Below are 21,409 nucleotides of genomic sequence, written 5' to 3'. Positions count from 1 at the left end.
AAAGAAGGATCGACTACATTCGAGTTTCGAGGAAAACTATCAGCGGCTGTGAGACCATGTGACATGAACTGGAAGAAGCGAGGAGTCAGGGAAGGCGAAGAGCGGGGGGCGAGGCTTGTTGAACACTTACAGTAGCTGCAGAGTTTGCGGGTGAGGCCTCTTCCTTATCTGGCATATGGAATCGACCTTAAGTGGCAGTTCAATTAGCTCCTTCTCTTCTTCTTGGGGTGAATGGAGATTGGATATTGGAGGCCGAGCTAGACAAGGATCTGCTGAACCCGGATCTGCTGGAAAAGAGTTCGTGTATTTTCTCACCGAAAACTCCTTGCTAGAACCTAGACTCTTCTCTGTTGATGACTTTGAATTGCTCGTCTCCGGTTCGCTGGAACCTGGACCTTATCTCTTGATTTCTCTTTGATATCCCTGTGAACCCCTCCTTGAGCGGCTTAGTTTGGCGTAAATCGTACGGGCGATTGCAGTTTTGGCGCCAAATCCTGTTTGTTTACACAGCAGCACAAGCTGTAGCTTTCGTTCAAACGGGGTTATCCCGCCAGGGCAGATGCCGCTTTCGTTCGGTTTTGTCGTCGTGCTTCTGGACGCTATGCTTCTTGTCCTCAGCCTCGTCTTCAACCTCGCCCTCGCCCTCGTCCCCGCCTTACTTCCTGCCGCCGTGCTTATTGTCGCCGTGCTTCTTGTCGCCTTGCCCCTTTTCCTCACCTTCGCCGTCGCTCTTACTGCCGTGATTGTTGTTGCCGCAGATATTGTTGTTGAGGTTTCGCCGTCCCCATCGTCATCAACGGGCTGATAATAAAATAAGCTGTTAGGTCTGTGCTTCGGTGCTTCTATTAATCCGGGTACCGATCTACTCGCGTAGGTACTACGTAAAGTAGAGCCTCATAACTTTAAAGGTGTTTTCCCCAGGAATGAATGGATGTGGGAAGGCCGGCTCAACGAATTCATTCCCAGATTGAAGCACACTTGATGAAGCCATGGCAGCTGCAGCCTCAAACTCCCTCTGTGTCTGCATCCCATGGCAAAATAGGTACCTACCCCATCAATCTTACACTACTATCGAGATCCGACCCCAACCCCGGATCTTCTAAGCGAAACTCTGATAAATCGCGTCGATCACTTTGCATATCTTCCTAATCATCCGTCAACCTCGTCCTCTTCACCTTATAAAACCAACAGGCGACGCAGGCCTGGTGTTGCAACAGGTGGCTTGTCCGCTACATAACTAAGCTCAATATATGCAGTTGTAGACTGTAGTGCCGATCAAGGCGAACACGACCTTCCTGCAGGATAAAGAAACACATCACTCTGGTAATAGTCAGTAACTCTTCTACGAAGTATTTCCATCTCCGTCTTCTACTTCCCACCAAAGTCTCTACAAGAAGTGGCAGAGATCACCTCCGTGCCCAAGGCAATTGGCCGTCTAGATATCGAAAAGATGTAAGTGATATCAGATCGCAGCATCTGGTCAGAGTGGCATGATCGGGATGATGCCCAGGAAAGAGAACATCCACGCGTCTACATATACCTATATACCTATATATATATTATGGTAAGGGTAAGTATAAGCAAGTTTTCGAGGTGAAAAGGATTGATCCAGGATGTCAACTTCGAAGTCCAGCGGCAATAATGATGTTTGTAAAAAGAGGTTTTCCCTCGCCGTTTCCCGACGTGAAGACCGCACCAAATTCTCCAAACTCAACAAATACTCTTCTTGATCCTGTCGCTATGAAGACCCTAAAGATAACAACCCTTCGCGACTCGCTGGCCTCGCAGCTGCAGCATGTCCATCCATGGCTGGTGGTAGTGATAGTGGTGGCTTTAACCTTAACCAACACGCCGATGGTACGGAAGATAGCAGCAGCTTCATGGATCAATTCACAGTTACTAATTCTGATTCCTATCTCACCTCAGATGTCGGAGGGCCCATACAAGACGACCAGAGTTCGAAAGCGGGCGAGAGAGGTCCGAAAACGTTGGAAGATTTCGTATTCAGGCAGAAATCTAACATTTTGATCAAAAGCGAGTAAGTGAATGATTGAAGGGTACACTTACAACGTTAATCATGGCGTCGCCCACCTGAAACACATATCATCTCTCTCTCTCTCTCTCTCTATCTCTCTATAAAGGTGACTGACTGTTTTGAAATCCAATAGTTCCCAAGACGAGCTTTCCATGCTCGAGGAGCCGGTATATCATATCTGTCATCTATGCAGTAATAACGGTTACGGGTACGATCAACTTCATGATCCTCTCGTCATCGCTTATAATTTCATTTTCCCAGTCCATTTTTTGAAGCTCAGGTAGTCAAGATCGATCGACCATTAATTAGCACGACGCCCCGTCATTCATTCACTCGCAATCATCGTCGCACACTTGCGCAATACGTAACACCAAAGGAGCCACTTATTTAACTACAATCCACCATCCACAATCTGATCAGCGTTCCCACATCAATTCTCACTACAAAGAAATGCAGACATTAATGGTACGTAATGAAGCTGGGTTGGGTAGCAGGTACATACGTACCTCTTTCTTCGCTTAAGCTTCGAAGAGCCTGTTCCTTACCTATTGATGGTAAACAAGCAGACGAACGGAATAAACCTTTTTCTTTTGCTCTTCTTTCGTATCCAGCCGGGAACACAATGGGAGACAATTATAACTTATTCATATATGTATTTGGTATCTTATATATGTGATTGGTACCTATGATATGATGAATAGCTTTCTGTATTAGCTTGCTTGGAATTATTAGATATCATCTCGGTTCACAGATGTACGGAGTACAAAGATCGAGGCAACTTGGTAGGTAAGCACTTGGCTGCATCTGTCCCCTTGCCATCGGTAAAGAAGGAAGACGTCATCACGATCGTTTAAGGGGAGGAGTGCTTGGCTGGCGGGTACCCCTCCCAGGCCCCATCCATCCCATTTACCACATCCCATTTATCACATCCATTTGTGAAGGTCAATTTTGATTTGTACGAGCAAAGAAAGTAAACATTTATTCATTTTACTATTCTATTGTTATATTCTGTGTTCCTTTCCCACTCAAAAACGTCGAATAATCATCCCCTAACTAACTGGTGCTCAGCTAGCTACCCACTTATTTATTTGATCTTGAAGCATGGTAATGCGTCCCCAACTGTCGTTGTTATCGTTGGCGCTATTCGCCCACCTTTCTCTCGCTTCAGCCGAAGGATATGATCCCGCGCCGCTCGTTCACGAACACGCGGGAGAGCTATTTACTGGCCAGGTCGGCCAATATGGATTAAAATGCACTAACGGCGGCGTCGCGGGCGCTGCGAATGCGACGGGGACGTTCGAGGATGTTGGCGGGGGTAGGTCTTCCTCCACTGTTTAACCTCGCTTTTCCTTCTGCTTCTACTTTCTGTGCACCCCGTCCCGGAAAACCAAAGATATGTGCTAGTGCTGACCCAAAGGGTTAAAAAAAAAAGTCAATACTTACCTCTCTTACCCGCCGGGGAAACCATCACAGCAGAACAGCAGCGCTGAGGTGGCCATCCTGTACCTCACGGACATCTTCGGCGTGGAACTGATCAACAACCGCTTGTTGGCGGATCGCCTCGCGGCCGCGGGCTACCTCGTGGTGGAGCCGGACCTGTTCGGCGGCGATCCGGTGCCGGTCGATCAGATGGGCACGCCGGGCTTTAACATGACCGAGTGGCGTGCGCGCCACCCGCCCGAGGCGATCGATGCTGTTGTGACGTCGACTATCGCAGCCATAAGGAGCCAATTCGGGGTGAAGAAGATTGGCGCGGTGGGATACTGGTATTTATGCCCTATCCATCATCTATCATCCTCGGACCTCGGGTAGACTTTCCGGAATCCCATCTATCAAGCTGTGTACTTATTTAGTGAGACGATTGGCTGCTCGAAGTGCTGTTATATTGTCTTTTATAAGAGCGAGGAGCTGACAAGAGAGCAGTTTTGGAGGGAAATACGTCGCCCGGTTCCTGGCTCAGGGAAGGGGGCTCGATGCGGGCTTCACAGCCCACCCCAGTAATGTCGTGGCAACGGAGTGGGAAGGTATCGCCGCTCCTCTCAGCATTGCCTTCGGAGGTTCGTCGCGCCGCGCCCTTGTACTGATTCCTCTTCCATATGCGGCAGAGTTGGTCGGATCTGTCTGCTGACACCAGAAATCGGACAGAACTTGACGGGTCGAACACGCCCGCGCAACGGGCTGCGGCAGAAGCCATCTTTCGCGCGAAGAATGCGACATTCCAGACTTCGTTGTACGCCGGCGCCGAACACGGGTTTGCGGTCCGCACGAACTTGACGGATCCGAAGAAGGCGTTTGCGCAGGAGAGCGCTTACTTCCAGGCCGTGAGGTGGTTTAATGCTTGGGTCAAATGAAGGCTTTTCTGCTCCTTCAGGTTTTGGAAGGATAGAAGTGCGCATCGGTGAGTGGGATTCGACCTGAACGGCATTTACGCAAGAATTCATGTTCAACGACAAGCTAGGAATGAAAAACTTGTATTGGCTGGCGCCAGAACAACTTGGCTAGTCTCGGCCTCGACCTCAATCTCACGCTAGAACCAGGGTATTGCTGTAAATAATTCACGGACTGGAAGACTCTGACTCGCCCAGCTCTAATCAAAACCAATATGAAATTGAGATACCACATTTGATCTTCAAAATGGGTATGCGAATCGCAGAATTTGGCTATATACGGTCAGACAGGTCCAAGCCACAGGTGAACCGACAAAGAGTGGAATATAACTAGAAATGAACGCAGCAAAGAGGAAACAAATCAAAGCAAGAAGGCAAAAAACAGCGAAACTAGGAACAGAAACGAGCAGATGCATTTGACGTACGGAGCAGAGAAGAGAAAAACATCCACGCTGTTAAGAGCAGCTCACGTGATAGTAAATGCATACGGTGCTGCCCAATGACCGGGATATGCGCCTGAAAGACAACAAGGAATTATATTTAGACAATAAAAATATTTCAAGCATAGGATCATCTCCGCTTCCAATCAGTTTCAACATATTCCAAATGTACTGCAAAACAGCAGTCAGGAAAAAAAGGGGTATTAGTTGTTACCGAGAGCCCGCAGGTAAAAGTCAGCGAGCGCACTGACTATTAACAAACTGCACAATAAAAATGACAATAAAAATAAAAATAAACATTGTGAGTAGCGGAATTTAAGCGCCATACCGCTTACTAGCTAGCGGCGGTTTAGTCGAACGGGCCCGAGTCCTGAGTCCAATTTCCAGTTTCTCTCCTGTTCCCCTCTACCAGAACCATAATCCCACAACCCGAACGACAGACAAATGCATATCGAAAGCGACAACGACATTAACCACACCAACTCTCTCCTCATTAGCCAGACGGTAATGCGAACCGCGAAGAACCAGCAGAAACTACACAGAAACTACCGCTCCCAGATCCGGGCGGATGCCGAGCGACGTCGCGGTGCACCATGAAGTCGTCGACCCCCGCCATGAACACCGTTCGCGGATTCAATACTCCAGTGATGGGTTCAGGAGATGAAGATTCCGATTATGGCGCACGAACTCCGTCCAAGAGAAGGCAGGCTCTGGAGGATGTCGTCAGCGCGAATAGCAGCCCGATGCTACGCTCCACCTCCGCCACGGCCATGGGAGGGATCAGCCAGATGAAGCTGAAGTTGGAGACATTGAACTTGGATATTGATTCACGCAATGGTTCTTTTGTACGCAGCAAGAGCCAGTTCAGGAGCCAACCACAGAGCAGCACTGGCACGAGCACCTCTGATGGATGCAGCGACGACGATAACTCTGACATCACCAGCTACGAAGTTCCCCTTGAGCACGACTTTGTAAGTGAGAGCGTAGCAGAGAAGCCCTTGTACGGCGCCATTGAAGGAGGGCTGGTCCAGGATACAGTAGCGCGCAAGATGACTGCGACGGACTTTGAGCCTCTGCGATGTCTGGGAAAGGGAACATTCGGCACAGTGCTTCTAGTCAAGCAGCAAACCACCGGCCGTCTTTATGCGCAGAAACAGTTCAAGAAAGCCTCTCTCACCGTGCACAAACGCCTCATCGAGCAAACCAAGACCGAGCGCTCCATCCTCGAAAGCGTCAACCGGCACCCTTTCGTCGTCAAGCTTTTTTATGCGTTTCAGGATCACGCAAAACTCTACCTCATTCTCGAATACGCGCAAGGCGGAGAACTATTCAAATATCTCGCGGAAGAGCGCATGTTCCCCGAATCAACTGCGTCCTTCTACATGGCCGAGATGGTCCTCGCTCTCGAACACCTCCACCGCAACCTCGGTGTTGTCTACCGCGACCTGAAGCCCGAAAACTGCCTCCTAGACTCCGAAGGCCACCTCTTGCTGACTGATTTTGGTCTCTCCAAGGTCTCTGTCGACGAGAACGATCGCTGCAATAGCGTGCTGGGTACGGTGGAATACATGGCGCCTGAAGTCATCCAAGGACATAAATACGGGATGGCGGTGGACTGGTGGTCATTTGGTGCTCTGGGCTACGATTTGTTGACTGGGAGCCCGCCCTTTGTAGCCCAAAATACTGCCAAGATCCAGGAGAAGATCGTAAAGCAAAAAGTCGTCATGCCGTATTTCCTCGGTCCGGACTCTAAAGATCTTCTGACCCGTCTCTTGCGCAAGGAACCTAACAAGCGACTCGGGGGTAACATGCCGAAGGACATGCAGGCAATCAAGAAACACCGATTCTTCCGAAAGATCGACTGGAAGAAGCTTGCGCTCCGGGAGATCGAACCACCCATCCAGCCGCTGGTTACCGACCCGGAACTTGCGGAGAACTTCTCGGACGAGTTTACGGGGCTGGCTCTGAGTCCTGTCTTGACGAGCACAAAGGCGCCTTGGAACTCGACGATGGTTGGGAGTGCGGTCGAGAAGGATAATCCTTTTGGGGGCTTCAGTTATGTGGCTAGTCAGAGCATGTTGGATGGGGATGGGTTTGCGGGCATGTTTTCCTATCAGGAATAACTCCCTGGCACCTGTCGGATGCGAGAATGGGTTACCAGATGTTGGATTGACGTACATACAATCATTGTGCTTTGGGTAATCTATCAAGGGACGATAGAGGAGATCCCAGCGTACATAAAGCCTTTGTGCATACAGGGAGTTCGTAATGGAAAATGGGACGGCACTTGGGGACTGGGTTTGGCGGGAGATAGACATGACATTGCATCACTGGCATTGAAACTGTCCGAAACTGGGCTGGGCGCATTCCGATAGAGAGAGGTTGCGCTTAATTGTACCTTTGTACTTAACAGAGATGCGTTCTTTTTTCGCCTGCAATCTGCGTATCCTTTTCGGACTTGAGATTTGAGATCGCCCCCTTGTTTCAAAGTGACAGCGGCTCTGGCATTGATTGTACAGTAATTATCCGGGACTTGGCAGGTATCTACTCCGAAACATGATCTTCTATTCTAGAAGTTTATATGAGTTTCTCTCTCTCTATAAATACTTGTAAAAAAACACCTACTCGCCTTATTTTACTTACATCCAACAAGTCTTTATACTTTCTCTTCTTGTCCATCAAATGACACTAGGAAGAAGCAAGCTAATTGTTACCCATTCGATATAGAACGACCTACTTTCATTTGAATACTATCATTGGCCACGGTGGTGACAATGCTTGTGTCGTTGCAGAGAACAGCCATGGCTGCGAATACAAGAGCCGTGATATTGATGACCTTCATCGTAGTCGATGGATCTACCTGGGCTGTGTGGTTGGGGATTGAGATATCCCTGTGGATGTAGAATACAGTACACTTCTCTGAATCATAGTGAGGCAAGTGAAATGTATCATTTCCAAGCCTTCAAAGATGACTTGGTCGCTTCATTCATAAATCGTTCTAAAGTAACTCTCAAGCTGTAGACTCCTACGCCGCGCTCTATCCCGGATATCCCAAAACGCTTATTTCATCCTGGCTCCCGATCATCAAACAATCTTCTTCCCATCCAACGCCAGAATCAGCTCGCTTGCTCTCTCAGCGGCAACCATGACGCCGAACTGCGGGTTCACGGTGAGGGGCGCGACGATGCTGGAGTCCACGACATGCAAGTTCGTCGTCCCGATCACGACGGTGTTCTTGTCCACACACGTGCCGATTCGGCAGCTACTCGTCCAGTGATTCACCTGCCCCCGGGCATACGGCGAGAAGGTCGTGATGTACTTCTCAATGTCCGCCTGGGAGGCTTGCTGGGGGATGTTGCGCGGGGTGAGGCCTGAGTCGGGCAGTTTCTGGAACAGCTTGTGGATCCACGACGCGATATCCTGGGCGTCGCGGGGATTCGAGTAGTACACGCTGCCGTCGGGACCGGGGACGAGGCTTGCGTCTAAGACGACCCGGCCAGTGGACTTCAGGCCGGAAGTGCCGTATACGTTGAGAGTGATGGTGTTTTGGTCGTTGAAGTCGGCGTAGCCGGAGGAGTCAATCGTGCCTTGGAGTCCCGTCACGCTGCCGTCGGGGTGCTTGATGGTGTCCCAAAATACGGCTGTCTGGCTAGCGAATGTGTATGGTCCGCTCCGCTTCTGGAGGTAGAGGTCTCTGTCGCCAGCAGGAGGGTTGTCATATGAGTATGTGTATGACTCGATCGAGGGCCCCGAGAGCTCGATGAATGTATTGGGATTATCGAAGAGTCCCGAGCCGACGGCTGTCGAGTTGATCCACTGCGCTGGCGCCATGTTCGAAGCCAGCTTGTTTCCATTCTGAAGCTTCGTCAATTCAGTTGGATCTCCGATGCCAGAGTACATTAGTAGACTGGGACTCTGCAGCGCTCCTCCGCTAAGAATGACTCTCCCTTTCGGCGTCAAGTTGACGACTTTGTCGACACCTCCCACCGAGACCGTTACGCCAGTTACTTTTGACCCCGTTCGCTCCACGCGGGTAACTCTTGCACCGCTCTGTAAGTTGAAGTTTGTCCGCTTCAATGCGCTCTGCAAATAATTCGTTACGGGGCCTCCTCTCTGCCCATTCGAATAGTCGAAGATCGGATATCCAAACACCTGCGTCTTGTCGTTCGCCTGCGCATTGATATCCACATCTTTGAAGCCCAATCCGTCAACCAGCCACTTTCTAGCAGCTGTGTACCCAGTCTGCAGGTACCGGGTTCCGTCTTGAGAAGTCAGATTCGTCGACGATTGGGTGGCATAGAGACGCGTGGTGGCGCTCTCCATGTCCGCGGACTTCCACCCGGCAGGGAAGTAGAGGTCGTAATCGCTAGCAGGCGGCTCGAAAAAGAGCCCGGCGTTGATGGCGGAGGAGCCACCAATGGTACAGCCTCCATATCCAGCTACCTGGGTTCCTGGACAGGTGAGGCCGCCCCCGTCGGAGAAGATGGACTTGTACAGGCCGGGAACGTCGACGCGGGTGAGGCTTGTGCCTGCGAGCCAGGACTGGGGATTTTCATCAACATGAAGCTCTGTGAAAGTTGGAGGATGGACTTACTGGTCTTCGGCTGTTGAGATCACCGCCTGTAACGCCATATGAAAGCGCAGCGCCACCTTCAAGTAGAAGTGTCTGATGACCGGCAGCAGCGAGTCGGCTTGCAACTATGTTTCATTAGTTCTGACCTTATCTCTTCTTTCACGGCTCTCCAGATCTCAACGTACCAATTATTCCTGCCGGCCCAGCACCAACAACAATAGCGTCCCATTGCTGCGTACTCCAGTCCGCTGCGGCAGCAGCCACAAGCAGAGCTAGAGGTGAGAAATGTGTGAATAACATCTTGTTCTGTATTATCGAGAGAAGAGTAACAGAAAAAGGATAGGGAAATGAAGACGGAAGAGCTATTTGTACATAGGGGAGGCGAAGTCATAAATAACCGCAAACGGAACAATTGCTTTGTCCTCGTGAATTAAGTAATACGAGCCATTCCCTTCTGATTGTGCTACTAGTAACTAGGGGGGTTTAGTTAAAGCCACCCATTAATAGATTCAAGGTACCTCCGGTATACCCCAGTCACCACCAACTTACAATTAACTTTTACATAAGACTGTTCCCGGAAATCCTCTTGTGACTGGTGTCTGTCCGATAAACGAGGTGGGAAATCCAAGGATAGAATTGTGTTCCGTTGCTGAAGCAGCAGCAGATACAACTAGTAAACAATTAGACGGGGACGGCTGTAAGATCGTCAGGGGACGGTCTCTTGCTCAAGGACAGTCTTGAAAATGAACTATTCCTGAATCTAAATGATCCAAAGACCATCTTCTTAAAATTAAAAAAGGTCAAAGGACCATTCAACTGAACCCCCCATGTGCTTGAATATGCCAAATTCTTTCCCAATCGATGACATCGCTCGAAAATTTCTTCAGCTCTCTTCCTGTTGCGAAGCATTGGGCCCATAGACGCAGATCACCGTTAAGTATTTACCACCTCCGTTGGAATAAGCATCTGCTTGTGCCAAGTGCCGTGGGTAACTCTACCCCATGAGAAGCGCATCTTCTAGAGCTAAGAGATCCTCAGCATTGATCGATTGCTTGGAAGTCATCTCCATCTTCATAAGGTCTATTCCTTGGCGGCCCTTCGCAAGCCCCGGGGCCGGGGACCTCGCTTCGCAACGGCCGTAGTACAACGTGTAAAGCTGACTTCCGAGGCCTTTACAGTAACATGAACGGTACATTCATATTCCATAAAAAATACGCTTTGAAAGGAATGTAAAGAAAATGTAACGCTACAGCCCGGCTGCAACCCAAAACTTACGGACGGCACTTCGCAAAGCTACGGGGTAAGGTTTCCGGACTTCCGCGATATACGTAGTAATACTACGTACTAGTACTTTTAATAGTAGCCTCTACGTGCGAGGCAACCAGCTGTTTCTCGAGCATTTCCCCCACGCGTTACGTTTCCGCACTCCACGCGATATATCTTTCAATTCGGATCTACCAAACGCTCAGTACTGCGTACAATATAGTAAGTAGTAGTAGTACTACGAATATGAAAGACCAGCGCTCTCTGTCGGAGACGTAACGTTCGGCCAGCCCGTCGATCATGATGCCCCCACAGATCCGTCGATCATGATGCTTCCGCATCGTGCAATGACACAAGCCAGACCTAAAATCTCATACCTACGTACGAAGCATCGCCAATACGGAGTTTGCGAAGCCCGAAGGTTCGAAGATAGGTGCCTGTGCGAGGCGGAATACGAGGCTGGGTCGTGGGATGACATCAAGTCCAGCGACTACGTAGTAAATCTCCGAGACATCCGCTCCGCTCCCACCCGTTAGTGGAAGACCGGCATAGAGTGAGGTTTAAAGGGTGTGGAATGTGAAAATAGAGCTACTAGGTACTATTTTTGCCGAGGAATAGGCCCCTACTAGGCCGGAACTCAGGCTTTTCCAGAATGTCTGTTGAAGGCTTCTCTTGTTTGTTTCAAATTTTTTGGGGGGAGCGTGCGATCTGAGCGAGATCTGCATTGTTTTTCCAGATAGACTTTTCCTTCTGCGAGCTTGGCAGTAGTATCTTAGTAGGTGGATCTATGAGATCACGGAGATACCTCCACTTTCCATTTTCTTCGTTGCTACTGGCAATGTGCTTTTTTCCAAAATTATATCTGGCTTCACCTGGTCGCGTTTGCCCTTCATTCTGTCTGCTCTTGGCTGTTGTTATCAATTATACGCGGCTACCGAGGTATCTTCTCACTCCCGTGTGCTGTAACCTGTTGCTTTTGTATGCGTGGCAAAGATACCTTCCACTAGCCTCATCCGTGTGTATCATTTTCATCTTGCTAGCTATTCCCAATTCCTCACTATGCTGGATTTGCATTTCACAGGCTGCAACATTCACTCTTCCTTGGACGTCAAGGTGCGATCTTTCAGCGCTCATATATCCAAGTGAAATTCACTGGATTGAATTTGTGAGTTGGCTAGACCTGCCGGGCTTTGAGAAGCTCTTGGGTTGCTATAGGTTGCAGCCCTGGCCTGAAGACAAACGATAAAATTATCACACATAGTCGAGGCTCGTTCCTTTTTTGATGTGCCTGAAATTACTGTACCTGTGTTATGTGACTCTACGCTACGGTTTTGTGCTGTGGTAGTGCAAGAGATGGGCACGGGGGCCTAATCACGCGTGCTTACAACCTGGCGATCAAAATATAAGTCATCTCTCGGCTGAATTTGCATCTCTCGAGTACTAGGTCGAGACCTGAGATACTCGAGAGAGTGTGTACGACTGGTATGATATTAAGACAGTAGCGACTTGAGATTGGGGTCACACTGCCCTCGGAATACGACCAACCGCTTTCTTGCTTCTCTAAGTAGCCTTCATGACTCTTTAGGTCTTGAAATGTTGTTTGACATTACCCATTTGCTTCATCACAAGAAGCGTCGCGACTCGCGAGTCCTCACCCCTGACAAGAAGTCCAGTACAAGTCCCTTACACACATGACTTGCAATCTCAGCCGGATTTTCCCTTCATAACCTGGGCTTCGTTTGCCATGCTTGACAATGGCCATCGAGCGGCTGAGACCTGCTGTCAAGCCAGGCATCATGCTGTCTGCCGATCGCTACTCTAACGTGGACGAGAATACTTCTGAAGGTTTTTTGCACGGCGGCACTAGCGACCAGGAAGACTTCTCCGACTGCTAGAGAGCCGCCATACTCCGTATACTTCAAGCATCCTACCAAAGGCTCCTACCATCGTGTTACTGGTGTATAAGGTGAGACTCAAAGTTCATCACGGACAACTCACTTTGATGGAAGATGTGTATGAAAGCCCTACACCAACAACTCATAAGAAAGCTCAACTATTCCCGCCAGTGCGTACAGTCGATTTCTTAGCACAAGGTTTCCTGACCTTTAGTTGAGCTTGTTTCGCTTGACAGTCAGCAACTCGACGAGGAACGAACGCGTCCAGATTGGTCTTCTTTATCAACGCCTCGCGGGTATTGGGAGACGAAGTAGCGGGTGTGCCGAGTTCCTTGATAAGCCATGTCTTGCTGAAATCTTGACGAGCTGCCACTTTTCATCGTGTGGCACCTCGATTCCTTCTCTCAGCCTGCCAGCTGAGTTGCCGGATGCTGGGAAGCTGCATACGAGACGACGGTGTGGGATACGTGTGACACTAATCACTTGTGGAAATCTGGAGCTTCGAACCTGTTCGTTGGAAATTTGGGACCGAATGCGGCCGTTCACATGCCGACTGCTTAACCCGGTAGAAGTGCGACTCGCTGCGGAGAGCGAATGATAGTGGTAGGTATCTTTATAATTGGGGCGGAAGTCTTGTAGCGAAACAGATGACTATAGCGAACAGCTGTACAATCAAGAAGACTATGACGGAAAGTACTAAGGACTGTGACTTTGAACAGTTACTGGTGAGTGGAGAAGGTTCTAGTTTGCTGTAGGGCCGAAAGCGCTTCCTAGGACAGCCGCGTAAAAGGATCTGCCTAGCACTTATCATCTGGCATTTGTTATTATAATAAACCTTTCTGGGAACATACCATGTACCCAACCTTTACTTCCTCTTCGGTTCTCTCGAACTACACTATCGCTTGAGTTTCCAGTCGGCCAAAAAGTCACTTCTTGCCTCTTCGCCCCCAACGCTCTACGGACCTCGCCATCATGTCTTACCTCTAACATCAATAATCCTCCATGGCCCTAGAGATCGGTCATCACTTTCCACGCGCACATCTCCACGTCCTCCACAGCCAGCCCGCCTCCACCACCACGCCACTCTTCTTCGTCACATACCGCCTATCATCCGGATCCCCACCGACTGCCGAGGAGAACACCCGCACGTCAAGCATCTGAAGCCCTCCAGTCTTCCGAGCCCCGCGCCCAACTCCCAACTCCTAACGGCGGAGGAACCGGTGTGGCAACCAGGCTCGCGGCGCGGCGGTCAACGTCCGCTGCTGCTTCGACGTCGGGTGGAGCACGCCGAGGGAACGGCTTTCTTGGCTTCATCGGTGGCGCGTCGGCTTGGATCACAGAGTCGTCGTCCCGGCGATTATCGTTTGCGGCACCAAGTCGCGCGTGCCGGGGGGAGCATAGCGGCCAACGAAGGCAAGAATCACACATCCCCGGCTATCCTGTCCAACAATTTGATCCCTGAGTTCAAGTCTACTAGCGTCGGGAGATTTGGACACGTTGCTTGTATTCCTAAAAAAAAAAAAAAAAAAAAAATCTTACCTCGTCGTCAGTGCTGGCTTCTCCTGTCGGTTTTATGACCTGTGTGTGCTGCGCTTTTTTGATATTCATAACCGAGAAACTGATCCTAAGTGAACTACGCGTGCGAGCAGCTAGTCACTTTTAAGGACAGTCAAATCCTACAACCGGGATACGACCGCGATACAGCCAGATGGGCTTGATCTGTTCTACAAACCGTCATGGTGGCGTCCAGTAAGTAGCCAGAACGGAAAATGGTGCACCAAGCGAAGAGAGCGAGCGCCGTTATCTCTTCAGCTCGACCACTCGTTATCAAGCCCGGCCAGCCATATCGGCCACAGAGCTGCGCCGCCAGATGGATCTTCTTCCGCCGAGAACTGCTCTCTGTCTCTGTCTGTCTCTCTGTCTCTACTATTCGGCCCCCCTCCCTCCATCACAATATACCCAACCCTCCTCCTTCATCGACGATCGCGTCAATTATCATGTAAACCATCGACTACATACCGAGTCGAGTATACTTTCAAATACTCTTCAAGCCCAAAGCCTCTACCCTTCTCTCCTCCTCCTCCTCCTCCTCCTTTCGCAGGTAGAATAACCCCTCTACACTCCATCCATATCCATCGTCCTCCATTGAGTTCAAAATAAAATAAAATGGATTACACCAGCCTCTCCATCCACCCATCTCACTCATTTGAACTACATCTACACCCTAGCCCGATGAAATCAGAGAACAGCCAAGTTTCGATAAAAGACCGTAGATAGCTTTTGGTAGATGACATCTCTTGGGAGTCGAGATTGTATTTTCCGTGGATATTTCCCATCTCGACCGGCGGTATTTCTTGCTTACTTACTTGCTTACTTGCGATAGAGACCATTTTCTTACTCAATCCCTCAAAGCCAAACAGATCCATCCATTCATCTCTCACCTCAGCCGATAAGATACGATAGACGTATGAAAAAAAGGGAAAGGGAAGGGGGGCTGGGGGGGACTCGTCAGCAGTCGGCCATCTCTCCGTGCTGCAAACCAACCACAATTCCTGTCTTCCTCATTGATGCCTGCACTTTTTCTTTTCCTTAACACCATTGATCGGTCGGTCGATCGCATGTCCGTGAGCACTGGTAGGCGGCTGGATGGTTAGTGGCCGATGGGGCCGAATCTCGACACTGGTTAAGCTAGGTCGGGCATCTGCGATGCGCAGGCACGTGGGTACGTCATTGGAGGCTTTTTCCCCCTTCCAAATCTTCTTTTCGGGTTTGGGGGTTTCGTTTCGATTGCGCGTCCGTTCGTCTGGTGTTGTATTGTTGATGTTTTCGTTTTGGTTTTGGTTTTGGTTTGGTTTGGTTTCGTCTCGTTTCGGCTGGCTGGCTGGCTGGGCTGGGCTGGGCTGGTCTGGGCTGGGCTCGCCCGCTCGCTTGGGGATCTCCGGTATTGTGCCGCCGGCACTTGTCTCTTTACTTTTGCTTGGTTGTTCATTTTGTTTATTTACTTAATTGTTTACTTACCCACCTATCTGCGGAATGTCATGTCAGCTAGAGGATTTCATGTCCCCAGCTGATGCCGACCACCGAGATGTACATACAGAGTCCCGGATCTCGGTTAGCTGATCAGCAGCTAGCTAAGCGAATCGGATAATTTTCGATGCTTAGGGGCTAGGCTTTCGTCAATACAGTAAAGATGAGCGGGTTATTTTGTAATCAATGGTATTTGGCTTTAAATCGCGTATATATAATGATATGAAGTGCGTTGGCTCTCTGTTGAGACAGAATGGAGATGCATAGAGGAGAGAGAAGAAGCTTATCCAAAGATTGAGACCTCGGCAATCAGAAGCAAGCTAGTTGTAGATGTGTGTTAGGCCGGCAGCTTTGGATCCGGAAGTGGATCTTGATAATGAATCGACCGTTTGTCTCTTGTTGTTTTTCATCGTTGGATCTGCAAAGCGATATTATATCTATCAAGTTAATATCATTCCTTATATTGTTGATTGATGATTGATGTTAAAGATCCTCGAGATGCCTGTTCTCCTTGCCTGCCCCGCTGTAGATCCAAGCTTTATTTATTTTTAGCCCGTAGGTAGCGTAAGCTTATCTCAGCGACATGGACATTTATTTCTCTGGATCCATCCGTCTATCGATCTATATCCGGCCAACTGCTGTCCATCTAGAATGCCCGATATAAACACATCAGCCAGATCATCGACGGTTACTTGTACTTGAAAATATACTTCCTCTATCCTTCCCTTGGCTTTCCGGATCACAACGCGATCAGAGACTTATAATTAAACGCCTATCACGCACGCATATCTCGCAGTCCAGTTCAGTTTAGTCTAGTCTGGACTGGTCCGGTCAGACCTGCTATCTGTATCGGCGTCTGCATCTGCATCTGCATCTGCATCAGCATCAGCATCAGGAAATCCGTACCAATACCGACTGATACATGAAGCTCTCGCAGTGATTAATATTTGAAAAAAACCGGGCACGTCGTCACTTTTCCCCAGTGCCCAAGTCCGGACTGCGGGATGGAATATGCAGGGTGCAAGTACACGGTTTTACGTGTGTCACGGACGGACGGAACTGATGGTTTCAATTCGTTGATTCATTCATAAATTCGGCTCAGCCTGTACGTGGCACGGGCTGAAATGCCGAATGCTGCAGTTGGCAGAACATATATCGTCGAGACTCGAGTTGCGGCGTCCGATGATGAGCCAGCATCAAGGAAGGACAGGCCCGGGGAGGGCCGTGTTCAGAACTACGTACGCAGGTCAGAGCAAGTGAGACAGAAATTGATTCGGCTCTGTGGCAGGGCAGGGCAGGGCAGGGCAGGGGGCCCGGGTCTTTTCTTTGTTGATGGATATCGATATAGATATAGACAGATAGGTAGATATGGATATACGGACTCGGTACTGGTATCGATATAGATAAAGAAATCTGCTCTTTCCCCTCCCCTTGATCGAGTTGGACTTGCTACCTTATTTGTCCTCTGCAGCTTGGATATAAGGACTGGAAGCGACAACAATAACAACCACATCACTACCTAAACATAATTATCATGAAGCCGACAAGCTTACAATCAACGCTGGGGTGGACGGTTGCTGGGTTGGGTATGCCTTTGTTTACTCCACTCCTCTGCTGGTTGTTGATGTCTGCCGATATATATCACCTATACTACCTTTACTATCGAAATCATCTATATCATCCAGATTATCACTATAATCTCCTCCTCCAAGACCATTAAAAGCTGACCGACACAATCAACAGCCTCCCTCTCGACCGCCCAGATCACCTTCTCCCCCGGCCCCTCCTACGGCGTGGCCATCCCCTCCGGCTCCTCCATCTCCGCTTCTTCTACCGGACCCCTCTACGTCCGCCTGTCCGCGCCCACCACATACCAATGGGTCGCACTGGGCACCGGCGCGCAGATGGCGGGCTCGACCATGTTCGTCATGTATGCCGACGGGGCCGGAAACGTGACTATCAGTGGGCGGAAATCGAGCGGCCACTCGCAGCCGAAGATGGACAGTACCATCCAGGGCGGCCTGACGCTGCTGGAGGGTAGTGGCATCGTGGACGGGAACATGGTGGCCAATGTGAAGTGTAGGTGGAGTGGTTTATTGCTTGCTCATGGATGATGATCCCCCCCTCCCGGTGTGATGGACGCGGTGAAGCTGGCTGGGGAATATATAAACAGGATACATACATATTCCCGAAGATCATGCTGATGGCTCCGGACAGGCACAACATGTACCCTCGACTCGGATGCCTCCTCCTCCTCCTCTCCTTGGATCGCGGCATGGAGTATGGGTTCCGCCCTGGACAGCACATCGACCTCTGCGAACATCAATCAGCACGGAGGTTCAAGTACCGCCCAGGTGCAGTTGGATCTGGCTGGGCAGGCTACTATTGCTTCGGACTCCAACCCCTTCATCTCGAGCGCAGCAGGGGGCTCATCTGGCACTTCCGGGGGCTCTACCACGGGAACTGGGTATGGACAGCCCTCTTGGACTCTCCCCCGCCCACCTCTGAATTGGCGCACCAACGCAGTCGACGGGGAGAAAAATGAACCATGCTGACAGCTCGAATAGTAACTCGGGAGGCGTAAGCTTCGGGAACTCGAACTTCGGCGCCGTCGCCGACTACCAGAAAGCACACGGCATCATCATGGGCGTCGTGATGGTCCTACTGTTCCCGTTCGCGGCCATGTTTATCCGCATGGGTGGTAACGGGATGGTGCATGCGATCCTGCAGATGTTGAACTTGTGTGCGTTGATCGTGGGATTGGGACTGGGCGTTAAGCTGGCGGATATGACACACGTAGTAGGTTCTCCTTTCTCCAAGAGACAGTGGTCTCCTCCTCCTGGCTTCGATCCTTCTTCCATCCCGGGTTTTGGGAATGGCAGCGGAGGCGCTGGGGGTAGTGGCAGCGGAGGGAGCAGCACTGGGGGCAGCGGGAATGGGGCGAGCAGCAGTACGCTCGGGGGAGCTGCTGGCGCATCCAGAGCGGGGAGATTGGGAATCGAGGTAGTCCTCCTGACACAGCCCTCCACTTCATGCATGCCCTCATGCAGTTTCTTGCCCTTCTCCTGCCCTCTCCTCTCCTCTCATCTCCTACCACGATCATCTCGCTAACATCTCTACCCTCGCCTCCAGAATCTCAGCAGCACGCACACCATCTTCGGCGTCGTCATCGTCGTCCTCTTCCTCATCCAGCCCATCTTCGGCATCATCCACCACATGCAGTACAAGCGCAACCAGGCCCGCGCCCCCGTCTCCCACCTGCACATCTGGTACGGCCGGGTCATCATCCTGCTGGGCGTCATCAACGGCGGGCTGGGCCTCAAGCTCGCGCGCAACTCCCCGAACGGAGTCATTGCCTATAGCGTCGTCGCCGGCGTCGTCGGGCTCGCGTACGTTCTGATGTGCGTCTTCAAGCGCAAAGGAGGCGCTCCGCCCCTGTGGAAGACCGAGAGCGATGTGGGAATGATGCGCATGGGTAGCCAGCCCCAGGCGCCGCCGCAGTATGATGATGTGGATATGGGCCACGGTGCGCCACCGCACTATCCTCAACGGACGGTGGTGAAGTGAGTCGGTCGGGACCTCTTGGTGTTGGGTTGCAGAGAGGTGGGGGCAAGCCGAAAGTTTGTTTTGGTTCGCTTCGCGGCTGAGATGAACTGCACGTTTCTAGAGTTGAGCTCGCTGGATGTATATTTTTACCTCTGAGCTTCGAAATCGTGTCTGCTGAGTGGATCGAGAGGGAGATAATAGATTGAAATAAATAGATAAATGAATGGATAATACATACTAGTACGTATGTATTTCCTGATTGTGCCATAACGAGTCTCTACTGTATGCCGTTGCAAAGTCCCTTGGCGACGCTCGATAGTCGCTGTGGTTGTGATTGCGCTGCTGGCTATTCCTACCCGAAAGCACCTTCAATTATGATGTTGACTGTGTGTAGAGCAATATACACATAACGAACGCATATCTATAGTCCAAAGGAATGATACACCACGTGATCAACACGTACAAACACACACATTTTGACAAACGTCATCACGGGTTCCGGTTCAATCGTTCAACCTCACCTCACCATCCTCAAAATATCATCCTCAATTCTCAAATTGAAAAGTCCCTGACTGACCAATGACACTCATCATGACCGTACGTAAAGCAAAAGACAACCCCCCCGCTCTCTCTATCTCTCTATACAAAAAGTTCCCTTTCAAAAGTATTCAATATCTTCTACACAGGCCCAACCCAACCCCGCGAGCGCAAGCGCAAGCGTAACCTCAAGCCCATCACCATCCCAAGTTGAAATCCTGATTCTCGGCGCGGGCTGGACATCCACCTTCCTGATCCCGCTCCTCGCCGCGCAGAAGATCAGCCACGCCGCCACCACCACCACCGGCCGCGACGGGACCTACCGGTTCAAGTTTACGTTTCCCCCCTCTTCGTCCCCGGACCGGGACGACGACGACGAGGGTGGTAACGGCGCACAGTACCGCGCCCTGCCCACCGCAAAGACGGTGCTCATCACGTTCCCGCTCCGGGGCGCCGCGCAGACGGCGGCCCTCGTGGACGCGTACGTGCACAGCCACAGCCATGTCAGCGTCAACTTCGTGCAGCTGGGCAGTACGGGCATCTGGACGGTGCCTGGGCAGGAGCGGTGGGTGACACGGCGGAGCCGGTACGACGCTGCGGATGCGCGGGGCCAGGCGGAGGACGAGCTGCTGCGGCGGGGGGGCTCGGTGCTGGACCTGGCGGGTCTGTGGGGGGGCGAGCGGAACGCGATCCACTGGATTGACCGCGTGGCGCCGACGAAGGAGGTGTTGAAGGGGAAGGGCAGTCTGCATATGGTGCATGGAGTCGATGTCGCGAGGGCGATTGTGGCTGTGCATCGGGACTTTGGCAAGGCCGCGGGGGAGAGATGGGTACGTTATTTGAGCATCCCTTGGGACTTCTTTCTTCATAAGTGCAAATGTGCGGTGTGGATTACTGACGGACATGTATGTGTGTAGATGTTGACGGATCTTCAAGTCTATGACTGGTGGTCCTTGGTCCTGGGCTTTGCGGGTGAGCTGGACGCCCAAAATGACAATGACGAGAGAGCCAAGAAGCAGATCCAGTGGATTGGCGAGTTGATGGAAGAAGAGAATGTGAGGGCCCTACCTCGAGACATGGAGACGTTGGGCAGGTGCTATGATACGAGGGAGTTCTGGAAGACCTTTGGGATCATGCCTACGCGGAGCAGGATCTCGAGTGTGGTGATTGGAGGGCAGTACTGAACAAACAAACAGTGACTCTATGAGAGATGCATCAAAACAGCCATGATCCAAAGAACCACTACAATGGAAATCGGGAGAGAGATGTTACGACGAAATGAAAGAAGAAAAGAATTCTGGTAGTTACGGCATGGCATAGCTACCTCGATATTCTGCAGCTATCTTTCCCGGTTATGTACGCTCCCAGTACAGGAAAACAACTGCTACTCGTGTGTGTTATCAGAACCTCATTCCCGGTGTTGCGGCGCCCATTCAGCACCGTAAGACTATCAGGTATGACTTCGCCCATGAACGCCAGCCTTCCTCAGCCTCCAGGAGGACTGAACCGAATGGTTTCTTGTTTAGGCTGTACCAATATCATATCAAAGATGAAAATAAACACAAAACTTCAAGAGCCCTACAAATCATATTATCCTAGCATGGCTATGGATGGTGCTTGCTTGATTACCTATATACCTACCTGCTCAAACGCGTAACGGAGAACGGCGACACGCACCCCCCAAAAACAAATAAATACTCACCAGC

The 21,409-nt window shown here is 50.7% G+C and overlaps 5 protein-coding genes across 6 annotated transcripts; 4 read left to right on the top strand and 1 right to left on the bottom strand.

Annotated features, from left to right (window-relative positions):
- Positions 1–2,786: 2,786 nt before the first annotated feature.
- On the top strand, positions 2,787–4,566 carry L3040_002915 (uncharacterized protein; the record flags this gene model as incomplete). Its single annotated transcript, XM_066154250.1, has 9 exons — positions 2,787–2,821; positions 2,998–3,005; positions 3,104–3,139; positions 3,204–3,350; positions 3,468–3,801; positions 3,959–4,092; positions 4,181–4,361; positions 4,407–4,433; positions 4,494–4,566. The coding sequence occupies 9 exons, from the start codon at positions 2,787–2,789 to the stop codon at positions 4,564–4,566; spliced, it is 975 nt and encodes a 324-aa protein (XP_066012234.1).
- Positions 4,567–5,455: 889 nt separating this feature from the next.
- L3040_002914 (uncharacterized protein) lies at positions 5,456–6,985 on the top strand (the record flags this gene model as incomplete). The annotated part of the gene is made up of 1 exon (XM_007292103.2): positions 5,456–6,985. One exon carries the CDS (start codon positions 5,456–5,458, stop codon positions 6,983–6,985), a length of 1,530 nt encoding a protein of 509 aa, XP_007292165.2.
- Positions 6,986–7,946: 961 nt separating this feature from the next.
- On the bottom strand, positions 7,947–9,735 carry L3040_002913 (uncharacterized protein; the record flags this gene model as incomplete). Its single annotated transcript, XM_007292102.2, has 3 exons — positions 7,947–9,404; positions 9,457–9,560; positions 9,621–9,735. The coding sequence occupies 3 exons, from the start codon at positions 9,733–9,735 to the stop codon at positions 7,947–7,949; spliced, it is 1,677 nt and encodes a 558-aa protein (XP_007292164.2).
- A 7,419-nt stretch (positions 9,736–17,154) lies between these two features.
- Positions 17,155–19,187, top strand: L3040_002912 (uncharacterized protein; the record flags this gene model as incomplete). Of its 2 annotated transcripts, none has more annotated exons than XM_066154249.1 (5): positions 17,155–17,206; positions 17,364–17,699; positions 17,838–18,087; positions 18,188–18,419; positions 18,753–19,187. In XM_066154249.1, the coding sequence occupies 5 exons, from the start codon at positions 17,155–17,157 to the stop codon at positions 19,185–19,187; spliced, it is 1,305 nt and encodes a 434-aa protein (XP_066012233.1). The 2 variants fall into 2 exon arrangements, with proteins under 2 accessions (XP_066012233.1, XP_007292162.2); XM_007292100.2 differs by having other exon boundaries at positions 18,188–18,623.
- A 570-nt stretch (positions 19,188–19,757) lies between these two features.
- On the top strand, positions 19,758–20,887 carry L3040_002911 (uncharacterized protein; the record flags this gene model as incomplete). Its single annotated transcript, XM_007292099.2, has 3 exons — positions 19,758–19,763; positions 19,853–20,533; positions 20,621–20,887. The coding sequence occupies 3 exons, from the start codon at positions 19,758–19,760 to the stop codon at positions 20,885–20,887; spliced, it is 954 nt and encodes a 317-aa protein (XP_007292161.2).
- Between the last annotated feature and the right edge of the window lie 522 nt (positions 20,888–21,409).

Source organism: Drepanopeziza brunnea (assembly GCF_022702325.1).
Source record: "Drepanopeziza brunnea f. sp. 'multigermtubi' strain 214-2 chromosome Unknown ctg4, whole genome shotgun sequence".
NCBI classification, from domain to species: Eukaryota; Fungi; Ascomycota; class Leotiomycetes; order Helotiales; family Drepanopezizaceae; genus Drepanopeziza; species Drepanopeziza brunnea.
This window is presented reverse-complemented; position numbering and strand designations above follow the sequence as displayed.